Source organism: Rattus rattus, chromosome 2, assembly GCF_011064425.1.
Source record: "Rattus rattus isolate New Zealand chromosome 2, Rrattus_CSIRO_v1, whole genome shotgun sequence".
Taxonomy (NCBI): domain Eukaryota; kingdom Metazoa; phylum Chordata; class Mammalia; order Rodentia; family Muridae; genus Rattus; species Rattus rattus.
The window spans coordinates 39382156-39403212 of record NC_046155.1 but is presented as its reverse complement, the minus strand read 5'-3'; the positions used below and the strand labels follow the sequence as shown (position 1 = coordinate 39403212).

Below are 21057 nucleotides of genomic sequence, written 5' to 3'. Positions count from 1 at the left end.
AGATTGGAACCTAGCACAGCCCTCCACACCCTCCAACCTAACTGAGATCGGGTTTCTTGATTCAGTACTTTCCCGAACCCTGAGCCTGGGCGTGGCCAGATCAGCAGAGGCCAGAGGAGGAATCTCTGAAAGCCTTAGCAGGCAGCCCAATCTGCTTCGGAAAAAGTTGAGGGCAAGTAGATCCACTGTGCTCCCTCCCACGACTCAGCTTCTCTGGGCATTATCTCTTGGCCCTCTTCTTCCACCTCATTCCATTCCTCTGGCAGTCTCCTCTCTTTTCTCAATACCCAGATGTTTGTTGAAGGGTGTTTAGGACAACAAACTCTATGGAATGCATTACAATAACAAGGCGAACTGAAGTTCAGGGGTTGTTTAAGGTCATTTGACCCAAATGGGGCAGGAGTCAAGCTAGGGTTTGAGAGAACTGTTAATTGTGGATGAATGAGCAAGGCAGCTGGCTAGCGTTTTCTGAATATCTGTCTTCTGCTTAGCACTAGGTGCTTAAGAGGGGAAGGGGAGATCAGATAATGAGGTCCCCATCCTAAGAAAGACTACCGTTTGTTCCACATCCTAGGAGCTGAAGACATTTGGTTGACCCTGAAAGTTTCATCATCCACTTTAGAAATTCTCCTTAGTGCAAAGTTATCTTTTAAACTTTCTTGTAGGTCCCCGCCCCCCACCAGCTAGATATAGCTTTTTTTTTTTAAATAAAAGCCATGATATATAAATAATTTTGGTCTATTCATTTTACATATTTTAAACTTTTTTTGGAGGATCGAACCTAAGACCTCCTGCACATCGGGGAAACAGCACTGTAGAGCCACGGCCACTCCTGACATAGTTTGAAAAACACTTTCTCCGAGTCTTCGGGGGCTGTCATTTTCTCACTTTTTCTTCACATGGCCATAATACACTTAGCCTCCCTTTTTGGTGTTTGTTACTTATTTGAGCTGTTTGCTATAAGTAGCTATATGCACAGGTCTTTCCTTTTTTAAAAGACACTAGGTCTTATTCTATAGGCTTGAACCACTGAGGATACTTAATAACAGAGCAACCAGGGACGGCCCTCATAGATAGTCCATAGTACATCCTCTCCCTGAATCTGCCTACAAACAGAGCTGTGTGCAGTAAAAACTTACCGATGACACCTACAGTGCAACAGTTCATGCTAGCAGGAAACCCAGGGTGACTAAGAGGCAGGTCTTGCCCTTGGAGAGCCCAGGATCTGTGATCTTTCAACTTTTTCTCATTAGGACCCAAAATAATTGAGACTGCTAAATGGGTGACATTTGTTGATGCCACCAAATTCTGCAGAGACATAAAGCACTTGTGTCCTTCCTTTTTAAAAGAAAATTTAAAACATTGGTTATTGACTGAAGTTATTCTTATATGTGAACATGGTCATACAGAGCCAGGCATGGTGGCTTTTGCCTAAAATCCTAGCTCTTGGGAGGCCAGGGGCAGGCAAATCTCTGCAAGTTCAAGGCTAGCATCGGAATACAGTGAAACCCTGTGTGAAACCTAAAACCACATGGGTCAGGGAGATGAATCCACTGGGTACATTTAGGCCTTTGTCATCATGTCTGATCACTGAGTGTGAACTCAGAAACCTACAAGATGGAAGGAGAGAACTGACTTCCATAAACTGTTCTCTGACCTTCACAGGCATGATTACACACACACACACACACACACACACACACACACACACACACACACACAAATGTAAAAATCATAATAAATTGCTATTTGAGTTGTCAATTTGAGTTTCTTTCTTTTTTATTGGATATTTCTTTATTTACATTTCAAGTGTTATTCCCATTCCCCGTTTCCTGTCCATAAGCCCCCTGTCCCCTCTCCCTCCCTTTCTTCTATATGATTTGAGTTTCATAAGGAATGGTGTAATTAATGTTCAGCTGGGATGAAGACAGAATTCCCAACAATTTCCGAAGTGTGCCAAGGCGCATCCCTGTCGTTCTGTGCTGTGCCAGGATGCAAAGTGGCGATCTTGGCACTGACAATTATAAAATCAAAATAGCGATCAACTCTGAAAAACAGTGAAGCTACTCTTATGTCCTGTCATATCCAATATTCAGTCAGGGCTTAATTCTTTATGTCAAAATAAGGATAAACACGTCTAACGCATAAGTAGCAGGTAAATTTGCTTTTGTCATTAAGAAATAGTAGAATTGTGTGTTTACCAAAGAACAGTTTTAAAAAGATTTTTTTTGGCATATGTGTCGTGTGTGTGTGTGTGTGTGTGTGTGTGTGTGTGTGTGTGTGTGTGTGTTTATGCATATGCATGAATATGTATATGGAGCTGAGAGGACAACCTTGGTGTTGTTCCTTATGCATCTTCCACCTTTTGTCTGAGACAGGGTCTCTCATTGGCCTAGAACTTTACTAAGCAAACTGAACCAGCTGACCTGGTGACCTCTGATCCTGCAGTGACTGGAATTTCAGATGCCTGGTGCCTTAGCTCAGCCTTCCACAGGAGTTCTGGGGGTCAAATCCAGGTTCCTGCCCATTTAAGTCAAACACCTTAGTGACGGAATCATTGCCCTAATTCTTTAAAATAAACGGACTTATGTTTTTATTTATTTATTTTTTAGTAAATGTTTGGTATGTTCATGTATTTTACTTATACTTGGGGCAAAAATTTTTCTGGGTGAAAAGGAGTTAAAAATGGGAAAGGTTTAAGAAGATCTGGTCTAGAAAACAGGAATGAACTTGATTTCTCAAAATAAGCAAACCATTCCCAGACACTGGCCTTTGTGCTGGGTAAGGGACAAGATGATCCTTTCACATGCAAATCTGTGCAGACATCCGCAAAAGATTGGCCAGGAAGACGAGGACGTGAAGAGCTGCACACTTTACAAATCCACTCAACCTGGGTCCAGTTTCCCGAATGAATGGGAACCAGGCAAATCGTGCTGTCTAGAGTGGGTCAGTGGTCCTAAGGTAGGCTAACTTATTACGGCCATCAAGAGATTATTTCTGGCGCGCGCGCGGGGGTGGGGGGGCACAGCAGAGAGCTGTTAGTAAGATAAAAACCCTCTGGTCCCGGAACTAGTGCTTAGGAATGTGGGTAGGACAAACTAGTAAGTAAACTGTAGACTACACCGTGAGAGGCAGAGAATGAAGGCAGCAGAAGTTAAAGGGGGGTCTACGGAGGAGGTTCAAATGACTCTCAGAAATGGCCTTATCAAGAAGATATCTGCAAAAAAGCCTTGGGTTATCTGGGGGAAGGGTATGCTTGGTGGCAGGGCTCTGAGTAGGAGATCTGTGAGGCCAAAGTTGGAGACAGATTACAGCAGATTCAAATCATTCTTGGAGTGGCCTTAGAGGCACTTAAGGGGTTGGGTTTTTTTACTCAGGGTGAAGAAGTTCTCAGTGAACAGCATAAGCTGTGATTTAGTCCGATTTGAGAATTTATTTGGGGGCAGCCCACAGAAGAAACCGTTAGGTAGCTTAGAATTCTGGAATTTCCATTCACTACTTTCCCGGCATTGGTCCACCCGGGATTTCATGATGGAACTCTTGGAAATGTCAGAACCTCCCTCCCTCCAATTTCAACTGCAGTCTGGAGGAAAGGTTTCTAGGAACTTCGTAGAGCCTAATTATAACCCCCCTCTCGCTCGTTGTGGTCTCATTAGCATTGGAAAACTTCCAGGGTGGCCCAAGGAGCCTTGGGGAATGATTCAGTAGCAAGCCGGAGTTGTTGCATAGCCTTAGGGGTGCTTTTTAACCTCGGGCAGCCAGGATGACTTTATCTCTAAATGAGACTAGGAAGCCTTTCTAATTGCGTCAGGTGAGATCACTTAAAAGCACTTCCCAAACGTCTCTACGGTTTCCAAAATTGCAAATGGCTCTGACCTCAACCCTTTTCTACTTTTGGCAAAGCAAACCACGTCCGTTTGTAGAGTCCACTGTAGGTGGGGACAAGGCTTAGGTCTCATCTAGCTTTCGTGCCCGGCTGGGAGCAGCAGGAAGGCTGTGGGTAGGGCGGGAGGAGGTGCGGGAGGAGGTTCGGGGCTGCTGGGCGGAGTTGAAGAGCCTGACTCCAGATCAGAGTCTAGCGAGGTCCTGCGGGCCCGCTGGGAGCGGAGGCGCGGGCCGGGCGGGGCTGCAGCGACACGACCGGGGCGGATCTGTCCCCGCCCTCGCTCGCGACCCCGCCCGTCCCAGGATCTCCCAACTCGCGCCGCGCGCTCTTTCTCCGACAGCTGCTCCGGGAGCCCCGCGCGCCGTGGTGTTCTGTGCCTTGTCCGTCTGTTCCCTCCGATTGTGCCTAGCAATGACCACCCAGCAGATTGTTCTCCAGGGCCCGGGACCCTGGGGTTTCCGACTCGTGGGCGGCAAGGACTTTGAGCAACCTCTCGCCATTTCCCGGGTAAGAGCGTCTTGGGACGCGCGTGGGAACCGGGTGGTTTCGTAGGGTGGCGGCGCGCTGGGTCCCGAGGGAAGTCGGGGAGGTTGGAACTCGGAGGGGATCGCGGTGGGGCGCATCCAGGTGCGCTCTGAGCCGAGCACTCTATGCCATCCGCCATCCCTTCCTAACCGCCGCGCTCCGGGGCAAGCGGGCTCGGTGCGCGCCGAGTCAAGGCCAAAGACAGTTTTCTTTCTGCGCCCCGGAAGCGAGGCGCGGCGCGGCAAGCAGACAAGCTTTGTGCCTGGGCGTAGAGACCTGGGGCTCAGTAGACTCTGTGCGCTGGGAGTTAGCACGCCTTGCTCTTCACAGTGGAAGAGTTGGGGAGAGCTGATCGGAAGCAACAGAAAGTCCTGGAAGGTGAATAGGAGTACCAAGAGTTTCCCTGGAAGGCGAAAGGGATTCATTTAGCTAACAACTGAAGCAATTTTACACTCTTCGGATTTGATCTGTGGCTGGCTCTCAGCTCCGTGAAACACTGGAGTTGGGAAATAACCCCAGATAAACCTCAGTCGTCTTGCCTAAGGTGGTTAGATCACCTTTTTGCCCTCCAGCTTATCGGTGATAAGCCCATTTCCTTTTGGGGAAGAGTACCAGCGGTGTGTGGTGGTGATGTCTGAAAACTTCTTAGCTGGGTCTCACCTCTGGGAGAGGCAGCGGCTCAATCGCAGACTGCTAGACCTGTCACCCATGACTGAAATGCAGCCCCTTGTTAGACTCAGGCTCAGTATTTGGAGGTCCACCCTTTGGCCATGTGTGCTGGGCCAAACACAAGGAATGTATTTCATTGAGAGTCAACATTTTTAGACTTATTTAGCCCCTTTAGATAGAAGGTAGGTTTGTGTGTGTGTGTGTGTGTGTGTGTGTGTGTGTGTGTGTGTGTAACTCGCGCTGCACGCTGGGGTCAGGGGTGTTACTAAATATCCTTTAATTAAGGAGAGACAATGCCTGGTCCAGAGGGACCACATTCCATTCTTTGGTACATTTGTGTGCTGAAGCTGACCTTAAACTTGCTCCCCCAGTCTTGTAAATGTGTTTTGTTCCCCTCGCAGGGGTTCTGGGTCGGAAATGGAAGTGAAAGATCCCAATGGGTCCTTTTGACTTATGGCTACGCCTCCATCAGCTGAAGGACTTAGGTGGGAGCTGTGGAAGCATCTCGACCCTTCTTCTCTTTTCTGCCAACCACGGTGCCTGTCACTCACTCAGGCTTCCTTACAGGTGGGCCTGGCCTAGGAAGGGGTTCTTTGACCATCCGACTCCAGATGAGCAGGCAGCCCAGTGTTAAGTTTTCCACTTGCCCATCGTGTCTTCTAGAGATTTCTTTGTTATTGTTATAGAAGATGTGAGCTGTTTTCCCAGCCCCCAGCCAAATTTTCAAGCATGGGATCTGTGCTTTAATCAATATGGGCCTCTTACTCTAAGCCTGGCCCAGGACTACACCCGATTGTGCCTGCCTAGTGTATCCTGGCAGACAGACTACAAATGCTTGCCCGTGGAGGGCACTGCCTCTGCACATTTAGAGTTCGTTACCTCATAGTCCAGTTGTTCTTCCTCTTTGTGTCTATAATTAACCTGTCAACTTTCTCCACTTCTGAGAAACTTTCTTTTTATGCAGGGGAGGATGGATTGGCAGTCTGTTGAAAGGATAGTCGTGGCTTGTCATTTTGGCTGCTTCTAAAATGTCTTAATGCCAACTGGGAGTATAGCTCGGTGTTGCACTGGACAAGGTGTAGAAAAGAAGATGGTATGGAGTGGAAAACACATTGCTTTGGATCTTCCTGAATTAATTAGTCAATCAATTAATTAATTTTACTCTTTTTTTCCTTTTTTTCTTTTTTCTTTTCCTTCCTTTTTTTCTTTCTTTCTCTCTTTCTTTCTTCCTTCCTTCCTTTCTTTCTTTCTTTTTTCTTTTAGATAGCATCTCATGTGTCTCAAAATGGCTTTTAACTCTGTATACAGCCAAGGCTGACTTTGAACTTCTGATCCTCCTGTCTCTCGTCTCCTGAGGATTGAACCCAGACATTGTGTATGGTAGGCAAACCTTCTACCAATTGAGCTACATCCCTAGCACCTGATTAGTGTATTTTTTTAATACTCCACCCTCATGTTGAATGACCAGACATCTCTCTGCCTGTGCAAACTCCTCAGACCTGAGAGGAAACAGCTCCTGAGGGAAGCCCATTTTCATTATGACTTTGGCAAGCGTTTTTAATCAAAAAGTGAAAGTGACTCAGAGACACTGGGACTCAGTCTCACTTGTGATACCTGCTATAATTTACCTTCACCTTACGACTTAGGGATGAGAAAGTGGTTGTCAGGGAGCGACTGTGGCCTGGGTGGTCTAGGAGCTGGTGCTGCCTGGAGTCAAGTTCTCATCCAAGCTGCACCGAAGGTGAGGACCCAAGAGTGTATATTTTTAAATCACTGTGGTAGGGTAATGGCACCCTTGGCTACCTGCTGAAGAATGCAGAGTGCTCTGTAAACAGTGAACAGTGGTGAGGTGTGAGCCTTGGTAAAGAGCTCTGCCCTCCTCTGGGCTGCTGTGTGCTCCATTTATCCTCCTGGACAGATAGAGTTTGCTAGCATGGTTTTGTGTGTAAGTAGACTTTCAGTCTCCACACCAAAGCAAGCCATAAAATTAGGCAGGTAGAGGAGTGCCTCTTATTTAAATAGCCATGTTTGCTTTCCCTTGCATGGATTGTTCTGGTATCAGCACCAGGCTTTCGTGAAAGCGCTAAAGCAGAATAGAACCCCGTACTTGAGGGGCTTGGAGATACTTTTTCCCCAGATGCTGTCTCAGTCAGGACTTCTGTTCCTGCACACACAACACGACCAAAAAGCAAGTTGGGGAGGAAAGGGTTTATTCAGCTTACACTTCCATATTGCTGTTCATCACCAAAGGAAATCAGGACTGGAACTCCAGCAGGTCAGGAAGCAGGAGCTGATGCAGAGGCTATGGAGGGATGTTACTTACTGGCTTGCTTCCCCTGGCTTGTTCAGGTTGCTCTCCTGTAGAACCCAAGACCACCAGCCTAGGGACAGCACCACCCACAATGGGCTAGGCCTTCCCATTACAGCTGGGTCTCGTGGAGGCGTTTCCTCAACTGAGGCTCCTTTCTCTGTGATAACTTCAGCCTGTGTCAAGTTGACACACAGAATCAGCCAGCACAATGCGTGTTCACTGATTATAAAATGAACACCTGTACTGTCACACCCTGATCAGGGCGTCTGATGGCAGTGCATGGAAGCCTGGTAATTGCTCTGTGCTTTTCTTCATAGTTTTACTGACCGAATAGGTATCCTAAGCACTGGATGCTGAATTTCGCCTTTTTAAAAACACAGAGCACTTTATATGCATTGCGTGTATGGTTTCTAGTGCCCCTTTGTGGTTTCATCTATGTTACTGTGAGAAATTTAAGACTCACAGCCCACATTTCTAATTATAAATGGACATAAAGAAGGTTTTTTCCCATTTAATATCTCATTTAAAGACTCCTATCTTTGAGTCCCAGGTGTTCCATCAACTTAAGATTTAACTGCTTCCTGAAGTATTTTTCTGCACTGTGTGTATGTGTGTGTGTGTGTGTGTGTGTGTGTGTGTGTGTATGAGAGAGAGAGAGAGAGAGAGAGAGAGACAGAGACAGAGACAGAGACAGAGACAAAGAAATTTCCCTCCTCTTACAATTTTTTATTTCCTCTAGTAGCTTTCAAGGGAAACCTTCAGAGAATCCACACCCATGCTGAAATTGCTGGCTGCTGTGCCCTGTTGACTGTTTTTCTCTCAGGCAACTGACCAAAGACAGGAAGAGGTGGGGCCAAAGATAAGGGGTGCTCCCAGTTGGAGCTGCCACTTATGTGCCCCTTGAATCCTGGGGAACCCTTTGCTGAGAGCCTGTGGTTTTATAGTAAGTGCTTGTGTCCTTTGTCCAAGGACCCCATGGGGATGCTTAGTAATGGTTACTCTGTAGCCTGAAGGTCTTTTCTGATTTTCAAGAGGGTTATTTCCAGATTCAAGTAGATATTTACATCATGTCATAAAGTTGGAAGAGCAGGGCTCATCAGTCAGGTTATAAAAAGGAAGACAAGTCTAAAACTGCCCGGTGTGTATTAAAGGCCGGGAGCTGCATGCCTGCACTCTGTGCTGTAAATCACCTCAGAAACCTTAGCCAATCAAGGCTGGGAGAAGGGAGGCAGACGGATCCAAGGGCGTGGCCTGAGGTAGAAGCCTGAGTCTCCCTTCCCCAGTCTCTAGGATACGGGGTTAATTTTCTTTTTAAAAACTAGTTCTGATTATTTCTTTAATTTTAAGATTTGTTTTATTGATTGATTGATTGATTGATTGATTGATTGATTGTATAGTCTGCTACAAGTATGTTTGTGCACTATGTGTACCTTGTACGTGTAAAGGTCAGAGGAGGGTGTTGGATCCCCTGGAACTGGAGTTACAGGTGTTCGTGAGGGGTTATGTGGGTGCTGGGAGCTAAACCCAGGTCCTCTGTAAGAGCAATAAATGTTCCTAACCACTGAGCCAACTCTCCAGCTCCATGGCGGTTAATTTTATTGAAGAATAAAATAAGGACAGTAGCTCTCAGATGCTCTGTCTGGGAGGTACTCTCCAACTGGGAAAGTCACCCAGTGTGTGTGTGTGTGTGTGTGTGTGTGTGTGTGTGTGTGTGTGTGTGTGTGTGTGTGTGTGTGTGTGTGTGTGTGTGTGTGTGTGTCTGTGTGTGTGTGTGTGTGTCTGTGTGTAGGTTGGGGGGGTGAGAGGGTGGGGCCAGGCTCAGGCTGACTTCCAAGCTACCTACTGTCCCCCAGGCCATGCCAAGTCCATGTTCTGGGTGTTCTGTGGAGGAGAGCAAGGCTGGTTGATATCATTTACTTTGTGTAGAGCAGGGAAAGTTGAAGTGCCCTCAGGTTGGGTAATTTGTTTTCATTTACATTAAAAAAAAAAAAAAAAGTTGACTCAACTAGCTTGTTAACTTCCTTGTAACAGAGTGATTAAGGTTATGAATGCTCAAAAGCGCTTATCATATAAAATTAATTTTCCGAGCGCGGCCTATTTCTAATGGGTCTCAGAGAACAAACTGAGGAAGGAGAAGCCGAAAGGATGGGACCTGGTACTGTGGCTTAGCGTAGGGAATCCAAGCAGGGCTCTTGTCCCAGGAGCTTGGTAGGTGACCTTGTGACCCCAGTGCAAGTCTTGTTTGTTCTCTGTAAAGATGATGAGATGATAAATGACTCAGTGGTCAAGAGCACACGCTGCTCATTGAGAGTACCCACGTCAGGTGGCTCACGGTTGCTCCAGCTCCAGGAGAACACACTCTTCCGGCCTCTTCAGAAAGCAGCACACACTTGGGGGAGAGGGTAGATATAAATTAAAAAAAAAAAAGATGATTAGCAAGTAAATCTGCTGTATTTGTATCTACCTGAATAACAGAGCCCAGCATCTCCCATAGCATTATTTGTGCCTTCAACTGTGTAAGAAAATGTACTATAAATTCCAGGGGTATTTTCAGATAGACTTGTGTTGCTAATCATAAAAGCATATATCTGTATCTATAAAAAATTCACATGGGAAATATTTGTTGTATCTAATCAGAATATTTAAAGTTTATACAGTAGGCCTTTTTATATGAAAGACATTTCTCTAAATATCTTCTAGTAATCTTCATGAATACCTAGTGAGGTAGGTACATTGAAGAGTTTCATTTTACAGAGAAGTACACTGAAGCATGGAAATATTACTCACTTGTGTCATATACAGCATAGCTAGGCCCGCTATGTGCTCCCAGGACCTCTGCTCTCAAAGTCAAATATTCTAATAGCTTCTAATACGTCATGCTCTGCTAAGCACGTACTTGCGTTACCCTCCTGCATACACTCTATAACCCATGACCACCTGGAGTACAGGACTAAGCGCGTTGCCAAGGAGGCTGCCAGGTAGCCTTGGTCGCTGTTCTGCTTTCTGATAAGCCACACAGTGAATATTGTCTTGCCAACAGTGTTTTTCAGTGCAGGACTCCAGGAAAACCTAATGCTGGTCCAAGCATCAGAGGTAATGACCCTCCTGGGCTTCTTACCTCAGAACCCCTTGCACCTTGAGCTTTGGCTGAGGTGCCTGTGTCATTGCCTTTTAGCTCTGTGCAGCTTGGGAAGGAGCTTTGCTTTTCCTTGATCCTTCAGAAAGCCTGAGGCCGCAGCCTCGCCTGGCAGAGGTTTTGTAAGTTCTGGGGTCTTAAACCCTTGGTGGTCACAGAATGGAAGGGCAGAGGAGCTAAGGACTGGTTAGAGATAGGCTTGTCTGGGGACAGTTTATGGCAAATAGGCATAACTAGATATACCCTTGTCAGTTGAGCCAAGTTCAAAATCAGCATACCTATGTGGCTGTTGGAATAAGAATGGTCCTCCCCCCAGGCTTATATGTCTGAATGCTTAGTTACCTGGGGATGGTATTATTTGAGAAGGATTAGGAAGGTGTGGCCTTTTTGGAAAAAGTGTGTCACTGGGGATAGATAGACTCAGAAGTTTCAAAACCCTGTGCAGGACCAGTCTCTCTCTCTCTCTCTCTCTCTCTCTCTCTCTCTCTCTCTCTCTCTCTCTCTCTTTCTCTCTCTCTCTCTGCTTTTTGGATCAGGTTGTAGCTCTCAACATTGCTCTAGCACCACAGGTGCCATCATGCCAGACTAAACAGACCTGAAACTGTAAGCAAGCCCTCGACTAAACGCTTCCTTTGATAAGAGTTGCCTTCGTCATGGTGTCTCTGCACATCAGTGGGACAGTGACTAAGACAACTGACAATAACCTGACACAAAAGAGCTAGCAATTTCTGTGCGGCTCGAGCGCCTTTATGGTGAATGGAGTGGACACTTACTCATCAATCACAAGGTTTGTGGGGTACAACGCACTCCTTCCATTGTATTGTACCACCATAGGCACGAAAAACAGCACACTGATCTCGTGAGAGGCCAGCTTCTGAGTAGAGTTTCATTTTCATAGATGTGGTATTGAGTTAATTAGCGTATATAAGGTAAGATAGTAAGGACACAGATATGACTCCTGTAAGATAGCAGTGCCTAAATATACATTCGTGGATTGAGTTCAGATGATGACTTGCATTATTAAAAGTATTATAGGGGTTGGGAATATAGCTCAGTGGTAGAGCGCTGCCTAGGAAGCTGGCCCTGTTCGGTCCCCAGCTCAAAAAAAAGAACCAAAAAAAAAAAAAAAAATATTATAAAAGTACTAACCAACCCTGCAAGCCAAAGTACTTTTTTTTTTTTTTTTGAGCTGGGGACCGTAACCAGGGCCCTGGCCAGCAATTCTGGTTGCCCTCTGGTTGCATTCTTAAACAGAAGCAAATCCATGTGAGTGTCCAGAGAACTGTGCTTGAGAACTCCCTACAGCACATTTTCCAGTAGCCTCGAGTTACACTTATTTTGCACGTAGGAGGGTTTTGTCTCCATGTACATATGTGCAACACGTGTATGCCTGGTACCCATTGAATTCAGGAAAGGATGTTGAACTGAGCTTGGGTCCCTCTGCAAGAGCAGCAAGCGCTCCTAACTTCTTTTTTTTTTTTCCGGGGCTGGGGACCGAACCCAGGACCTTGTGCTTTCTAGGCAAGCGCTCTACCACTGAGCCAAATCCCCAACCCCGAGCTCCTAACTTCTGAGCTGCTCTCTGGCCCCGCCCCAGTAATCCTAATCTTTTAAAGTAATTCAGATGGCTGTTACCAACGACAACGGTGTGAAGGCAAATGCTGATGGAGCCACATGACCTAAAAACCCCACAACAGGGTTGGCAAGGTAAAGCGGGGCACAGGTCCAAAGTGAAAGTCTTGGATGTCAGAATCGGGGCAAACCTTCTCAGAAAGGTTTGTGACGTGAGATTTGAAGGTTCGGTTCCTTTATTGGGTGCTATGTGTCCATTGGTAAGTCTTTTTTGGGGGTTGGGGGGAGTCATTAGTCATTATGGCGATGGTTTGTGTTCTTGTCCGTGTGCATGCTATACTTCATAAGTATCTGTGTGGTTGCCATGAAAGATGAAGAAGCCAGGCATGGGGGGCTCAGGAGGCTGAGGTACAATTGCTGCAAGTTTAAAACCTTGCGTGATCTAGTAAGTTCCAGTTTAGGCCAAGATGTAAATGTGAGGACCTCTCTGATGAAAAGCGAGGAAACAGCCCCAAATCCATCAAAGCAAAAGGTCAAATGGACAAGGACGGGAAGGCAAAGGTAAATCTTTTCCCAGTGTACTTCATGGAGGCAAACACTGTTAGCATCCGGTTATAAGACTTCCCAGCCTGCTTTTCGTGTAAGCTACATTTTCAGAGTTCATTAGTTAATCTCATGGCGGATTATGTAGACTTTATTTTTCCGTATTTTCCCATCATAATTTTGTTACAGCAAATGAGGAATTAAAGGCAGCTTGGTATCCTGGGGAAATGTATTTTCTGGCTCCAGCTGGATGGAGGTTCAAACCCTGGTCTTGTCCACTCCTTACATGTATGTCAGCGAAAGGTCAGCCCCTGAAAACTCACCAGCTGTTCACCAGATGTTTCCAAAGTGGGAATAATAGTATATAGTTCCAAAGGTTATTGCAAGGATGGAGCTTAGCATGCTGGAAAAGTAGTAAGTATCTGTGAGACCATGAGAGGTAGCTTGATCCCCAGTTGAGCTAAGGCCTAAAGCCCTGAGTCACTTTGCCTGTTCCCTGGCACCAGGCCGCTACCACTAGCTGCAGTCCCCCATAGATTTGTGGCCATCAGTCATATAAGGGCAATGCCCCAAGCCCCTTCACAGGTAGAGGACATAGTCACATAGGCTCAAGACAGATCTCCATTTTAATGAGGTACCCAAAGGCCTGGGGGCTTAACCAATATGCTTTCCTTCCTGGACATTCCTTTCTACAAAAGGTATTTAATCTCAGGCCCACCCTAAGAAGTAGGGTATGGCTTTGCTCATCCACTTTCTGACATGTCAAAAAAATGACATAAAACCATGAACTGCCTCTTCTCATCGGGATCCACCATGGGGAACTGTGGAGAAGGCCTTTGCCTACAGAGCCACTGTCTAATCTCCCATAGAAGGCCTCTCTACACTCCCAACCATGGCCATAACCAAGCCAAGTTCAAGCCTCAAGCCAGCAAGCCTTTTGACTCTCCCTGTGGGACCAGCTGGCCCTCTCCCCACCTCCTTGGCCCCAGGCTAGATCCAGCCCATGCCTCCAAGCCAGCTTCCGAGGTCCTACACCTCAGACTGCGCTTCCCCACCCCCAGCGGTGTCCTAGGCCTTCCCTACAGCCTTATACCTACCTAGCAACAGTGTGGGATAAGCCCTGAGTTCTGCCTCCCTGTGACGGAGCAGATGCAGGACCCCAAAAACCCTAGCATCAGGATAGGGTACACTGTTAAAGAAGTTCCTTTCTTCCTTCCCTTATTTCCTTCCCCTTTCCTTCCCTCCTCCTTCCTCCTTTCCTCCCTCCCTCCTCCCTCCCTCCCTCCTCCCTCCCTCCCTCCCTCCCCCCCCTCCCCTTCCTTCTGTATGTGAGTGCTCTGCCGGAAGAGGACATCAGATCACATTGGAGATGGTTGTGAGCCAACCATGTAGTTGCAGGGCCTCTGGAAGAGCAGCCACTGCTCTTAACAGCTGAGTCAACTCTCCACCCCTCTGTTAAAGAAGTTTTAATAGTAGCTACAATTTTTTTTTAAAAGTAATTGAAATGTTTTTCCTTTCAAATATGGGTATTTTCCCCACATGTAACGTGCACCATATGTGTGTCTGGTGCTCCTGGATCTCCTAGAACTGGAGATCCATAAGGTTGTAAACTGCTGTATGGGCGCTGGGAATCTAACCCTGGTCCTCTGGAAGAACAGCCAGTGCTGTTATCCATTGAGCCATCTCTTTATTTTGGTTTTAATGTGTGTGTGTGTGTGTGTGTGTGTGTGTGTGTGTGTGTGTGTGTGTGTGTGTAGGTGGAGAAGTATATGTATGGTTTAGGGCAGGCCCCCACAGGCTCCAGAAGGGGGTGTCAGATCCCCATGTAGTAGAGTTACAGACAGTTGTGAGCTATCTAACATGGGTGCTGCCAACGATATTCTGGTCTTCTGTAAAACTATCCACTCAATCCACCGGCCATCTCTCCAGCCCTGATACTGTTTTAAACCCTTTAACCCTTCCAGCAACCTAATGAGATTGACACCGTTGTCAATGTCATTTGATCAGCAAAGGAACGGAAACGGCCAAAACGGTTTGCAAAAGTGAATGTTGAGGTTTTGCTTGTGGGTGGCAGTGGATAGGGCTGCTTTAAAGCATGCATATTTGTCATAGGCTTTTGAATGCTTGGGAACTGATGACTTACTGAGAAACCGGGGTATTCTCTTTACTGCCAGCTCTTTTGCCTTCCTGTCTTTGGAATGGTGATAGCTCAGACCAAGAAAGCGGCCGAGTCTCAGTGAACTGACAACTTCGTTTTGCACTGAGCATGAAGGGAAGCTTGCTTAGCGCACAGCTCATCCACACGCGCCCAGTCTACTTAATGGCCTCATTTCCTGGAGAAAGTGGTTATAGACTAACCGAGAACATTCTGAAGTAGTATCGTTTCAGGCCAAACTAAGTGTTGTCATGCAGGGTTTGCAGCTTTGATGTGGTTCTGGGGTCTGGGTGGCAGCCACAAACTGCAAACCAAGAGAGCTGGAGGGAGGAGTTCACATTCTGCATTTAAATGTGGCAGTCGGGCTGCTTCTATGTTGCCCCAACCCCTAGTTCAGACCCTGGCATAGCCATTAGCTCAGGAGACTGTGCTTAAAGGGTTATTGCCGTTCCAACAGAACTTGAAATTCGTGTTCTGTTAGTCTAGGGATGGATGCTTGGTTATTTATGCTTCCTTTCTCACTTTGTTCTGCCTGGATTTAAGGCAATTTACAACCCCAGAAACATGCATTTGTGATATTTAAAACACAAGGACATACTTAAGATTCAGTGAATTATTTGGAACACAGAAGCGGAAGTAGCAGTGTTCCAGGAACTTTAAATCAGTTGGGTTTTTGTAATTGAACAGAGCTCAGCTCTGAGTTTTCTGGCCAGGGCAAAAATGGGAACCATGTTGAGTGAGTTAGCCATCTGGGCTGACATGCCTTTTACAATACATAATGTTAGGTCTTTCTCAGAGGTTGACCAACACTGACAAGGCCTCTCCCTCTCCCTCTCCCTCTCCCTCTCCCCCCCTCTCCTTTCTTCCTTCCCTCCTCCTCCCTTCTCTCTCTTTCCTTTTCCTCTCTCTCTTCTCCCCTCCCTACCCTCCTTCTTCCCTCCCTCCCTACTTCCCTCCTACTCTTCTTACTTTACTTTCTGTTAAAAGGTGTGTGTGTGTGTGTGTGTGTGTGTTGTATTTTAACTGAAGTATCTTCAAAGGGCCTTCTATAATCAGGAGTTCGTAGAGTTACTGGGCTTTTAGGTTTAAGTATTTATTGTCTGTCTAGCAATTTAACTTAATACAGGGAGGAAGTATTGGGGGGAAAAATACCCCTTGAAGTTTCCAAATCCAGCGGGCTTTGCTAGGGAGCTTAAAAAAGCAGAGATTAGCAGCTGAGAGTGTAACCCGGTTGTGAAAATGTACTCTTAACATGCCAGAGGCCCTGGGCGAAAATGAATGAATGCATGAATGTTTCTGGATCCTTCCATGTAGATTTGAGATGGCATGGGGCTCTTTGTATATTTTACCTTCTCTCTTATCTGGTAGATAAGAGGTTGTAAGTCAATACCATATCTTTGCAAATAAAGTTCTGAGCTAGTGAGCGCTGGGTGGATTTCTGGGCCCAGGTTTGGAAGCCAGCTCCAAGGGGCAAGATGAGTGGTGTTCTGTAATACCGAGGAGATGAAACTGCCGGCCTAGCCAAAGGGAAAGAGAGGTTTCATTCTGTTTTCCTTCAAAGGGGAGGGGTACTTATGCCACGGAACCCATGAAACAGCTGACAAAGGCTTGCTGAAACTCTCACATCAAAACAGAGCAACAATTAGTTTTCTATCCAGTCTGGAACACTTCTCGTTCTTCTTCTATGGTTACAACGTCTAAACAGAGCAACAATTAATTTACTATCCAGTCTGGAACACTTCGTTCTTCTTCTATGGTTACAACGTCTTCTTTGGCAGGCCAGGCTGGCCTTGAACTCGTTGTGGATCCCACAATGGCCTTCAGTTTGAATTTGGTGTCAAGAGTGTTGGAAGTATAGGTGTGCATCGTCACTCTAGGCTGGTTGGCACACTTGAGGACAAAATGGGTTGCTTTCCATAGTTAAGAGGAAATAGGCTACTGACCTGGGCACACAGAGGTGTTTGGCAATCATAGCTGTGCAATAGTTCTTTCCTTTAGTGCTGGGGATTGAACACAGGGCTTTATCACCCTGGAGTTCCACCTTAGCCTGTCATAAAGTGCTATTCCGTGTAATTACTCTGCATTGCTTTTGAACTCAGCCTTCAGCCCCAAAATCCATGGTATGTGGGACCCAGGAGGCAACATAAATGTGGCTGACTAGAGGGCGAAGTAGGAAGGTGAGTCACTGTCCAAGTGATGACGACTGGCAGAGGATTCTGAGTAATGTATTAGCGCGATAGAGCATGATGGGGTTTGTGGCTAAGTGGGTTTCTCATTTATGTTTCATTTATATTTCATTAAATGTTTCTCATTTAGCAGGATGGAGCCTCCTTAGTTTGTACTGATTGTCCCCACATGGAAATCTAAGCCCAGAATTGCCATGTTCTTTCAAAAGCTTAGAGTCTATGGGTTTATATGAAATTTATCACTATCTGATCTAAGTTAAAACTAATGCAAAGCAACTTTGATTGTGGATCAGATTCACTTGATGGGCTCAGCTGTCGATTTCAAACATAGGAAGTTAAAGGAACACGTGCATTTGGCTGTTAGTAGAACTTGGGTTTAAAGCAGGACCCTCTAAAGATCTAAGGCAGTGGTTCTCAACCTTTCTAATGCTGTGACCCTTTAATGCATGCTGTGGTGACCCCCATCGTAAAATTATTTCACTGCTACTTCATAACTGTAATTTTGCTACTCTTACGAATTGTAATATAAATAGCTGATCTACAACATATCTGATATATGAACCCTGTGAAAGGGTTGTTCAACCCCCAAAGAGATCACGACCCACAGGTTGAGCACCATTGCACTAAGAGCATGGCTGGGCTGGGGGTTGATTGGATAACCCCTGGAATGGGTTCAGTTTGAACTGTCATTTGAAAGTGTGCTGGTGGCTTTTATATTGACTTGACGCGACAAGCTAACACCATCCGAGAGGAGAGAACCTCGATTAAGAAAATGCCTCCATAAGATCTGGCTGTTGGCTAGCCTGTAGGGCATTTTCTTAATTAGTGACTGGAGGAGGGCCCAGCCCATGGTGGGTGGGGCCACTCCTGGGCTGGTGGTCCTGGGTTCTATAAGAAAACAGAGTGAGCAAGCCATGGATAGCAAGCCAGTAAGCAGCATCCCTCCATGGCCTCTGCATTGTCTCCTGACTCCAGTTCTCCTGCCCTGGTCGAGTTCCTGTCTTGACTTCCTTCAGTGATGGACTACAATGTGGAAGTGTGAGCTGAATAAACCCCTTCCTCCCCAACTTGCTTTTTTGGTCATGCTGTGTCATCTCAGCAACCCTGACTAAATCAGAAAGCGTCTGTCCAGTGAGGCCATCTGAACTTCATTCAACATGGCAGGTGGTCTCTAGTTGTCTCTGCAGGAACTGGACAGAGTGAATGCTGTGAGGATATTAATTGTTCATTGTTATTTTTAGATGAAGACACGGGGTTCCCACAGCCTGTTCTGTAGCTCCAGTGTCATATCCCTTTCCCCTCCTTTGTTCCCTAGGTTACATCTGTGCCATCTACATACTGTTCGTGAGCCTGGCCTGCTCTATCCTGCCTTGTGTACGTGTGTATGTAGGGGTGTGTGTGTACGTACATGGATGTACAGGTACAAGGACAGAGGAAGGCATCAGGTATTCTTTTGAGGCATGGTCTCTCCCTGAACTTGGAGTTTATCCTTTCCCATCCTGGCACAGCCAGCAAGCACCAGCCATCTTGCTGCCCCCACACTCCCTCTCCTTCCTACAGTGCTGGGGTTTCAGGTTCACAGGAAGACCATAATAATCTTGTTATACGGGTCCTGGCATCCAGATGCACAGCTTCATGCTTGTTCAGTAAGCAGTCTTAGCCACTGAGCCATCTCTCCAGCCCCCATCATTAGCCTTTGGTTATATTATTGCTTCTAGTACAACATTATCATCTGCCTTCCTCTTCAGGGACATGAGCTCCTAGGTGGCAGGCTCAGTCGTTTTCATAGCATGGGGCACCCAGAGTTCACAGCCAAGAGCTCGAATTTTAGTTCTGAGCGCTTGCTCTGTTTTGAATCATTTCAGCAACCCTCATAGCAGCCTTCTGACGTCAGGGCTGCTGTCTTCATCCGTCTTCCAGAGCGAAGCACACAGAAGTGCTAAATCCCAACGTAAGGATATCAAATCCTGGCCCCCTACCTCTAGAATTCACAATTTAACCAACAAGCTACTAATCTTTCAGAATACACATGGAGATGTGTGCCCAGTAAGTGAGTTGAAAGGAAGCCTTGGGGAGGAGGAAGTGTGCCAGTATCCACAGAGGAAGGGCTTGGCTCTTACTGTGGTCACTGTCAAGCAGCTGGCTTAGTGAATGTGCCTCATCAAAGAATGAGGGAGAGCTACTTCACGGTTCTGTTTTGCATGACTCAGAAGTGAAAGTGAAAAATCTTAGCAGACTGGGGCCTCCAGGCTGTCTCCCCCACTCTGGTGCATCAAGTCTCTGCAGGATTAGGCACATCCTCTCCTACTGAGGCCAGACAAGGCAGTTCTCTACCTCATGTGTGCTGGGGGCCTTGTCTAGCCTGTGTATGCTATTTGGTTGGAGTGGGGATGAGAGGAGGGACTCTGGGATGGGGGGACTTGGAGGGGGGCAGCATTTGAGATGTAAATAAAACAAACAAACAGAGCTGACCCCGGGTAGGAGCAGGGAATCCAATAGGGTTTGAAGGTGCCTTATGATCACGGAGTGTAGAGTCAGTGTGCAGGGTGGCAGCCTGCAGGTAAGGAGTGGCCATCTGGAGCTGAGGGTGGGCCCAAGGATGAATTCAACTTGAGTGACTGCTACAGAAGCCAACAAGACATTCTTTCTTTAATATACATTGTTGCACCCAAGCCACACTACTTTTTATAGCAACAGTTGCATGCTCTAGTTACATGATGTCTTGGGGTGGGGATGGGAGTGGGGGGTGTGTGGAGGAGGTGGGGGGAGGTGGGGTAGGGAGAAGCTGACTGCAGGAATTTGAGGGATGTCTACTTAACTAATGGGTCTGGTTTTTTGGGAGGGAAGTATTAGATTCTTTTTTTCTTTTTTTTTTTTTTAAATTGAAGCTGACTCTATCCTGAGCTGATTCTGATGGAATTTGATGGCGGCTAAGAAATTAGGATAGACAGTGATGTAGCGGATCCTGGAGCCTGCTTAGGCTTGCTCCTCAGAAGCTGAGTCACCGTGAGCAAGCGGCTTAACCCTTGTTCCTCCATTTCCTCATCTTCAAGGACGCAAATAGCATTGCCTGCCACTTAGATTGTCCTTGGCGTACAATGAACCTCATTAATGGTGGCCACTGTTAGAATTGAGGTTTGCTGTAGTGTGTGAAAGAGTCACCATTCAGGACAGGAACTCCCCGGCAGTGAGGGCCAGGTCTTCGAAGCCCTTTTCAACTCTGTCTTATAACTGGCGTGTTTGATAATGGGTGGGGCTCTGGCCCCCAGCTCAGTGTAGAGCAGTGGAGCTGTTGTCTCATGCCTGCGAGGCAGCTGGCCAACAGGGTTTTGTGGCACCCCGGTTCTTAGTATAGAAAGAAGGACATGGCAGATGTGCCTCTTTAAGTTCTGGGTTTCCTTTCAGCGGACTGACTTAGAGTCTCTGCCACAGTATTACACTGAAGCAAGAAAGGTTAGGGTTTATGAGGGGTTCTGTGTTAAAACATGTTTTTTAAGTCAACTAACTATGTCCCTTAGGTTTTAGCTGTGTGAATGTACTCCACTCACAGCTTCTCTCTAGTCCTAGCTCTAACTGTTGTTAATAGACGCTGGCTCATCTAATCTATGTGAGTATTATGTTGTGAGCACTCTGTGTTGTAGGAGTAAGCTCTGTAAAGGTAAGGTCTGTGATTCATTCGATCCACCCTCCCTATTCCCACTCCCACTTGTTTTCTTGGAGACAGGGTCTCATGTAACCCAAGTTGGCCTCAAACACATTGTGTAGCCAAGGATCACTTTGAATTTCTGATCTTCTCCCCTTTACCTTCCAAAGGGCTCATCATGTCCAGTTTATGTTATATTGGAAATCAGTCCTACGGCTTTGTACATTCGGGGCAAGCACTCTACCTTTTGGGTGTATCCACAATCCCAGCCTTTTAGAAAAGAGATGGCTCATAAAAGAATGTTGGTTCATTGGGTTCTGATCTGATGATCTTCTCTTCTAATTTTCAAAACTTTTCCTTTGGCTCAAAAAAAAAAAAAAAAAAAAAAGGTGGAAATCAGATTAAAGAATAGGTTGCTAGGTCCAAGTTAC

The 21057-nt window shown here is 46.4% G+C and overlaps 1 protein-coding gene across 1 annotated transcript in view; it reads left to right on the top strand.

Annotated features, from left to right (window-relative positions):
• Nucleotides 1-4160: 4160 nt before the first annotated feature.
• The window catches only part of Pdlim1 (PDZ and LIM domain 1), a 46507-nt gene continuing 29610 nt past the window's right edge, over nucleotides 4161-21057 (top strand). Inside the window, exon 1 of the mRNA XM_032891898.1 lies at nucleotides 4161-4393. Within this exon, the coding sequence (XP_032747789.1) occupies nucleotides 4298-4393 (96 nt within the window). The 5' untranslated portion in view covers nucleotides 4161-4297. The remainder of the gene's footprint in view (nucleotides 4394-21057) is intronic.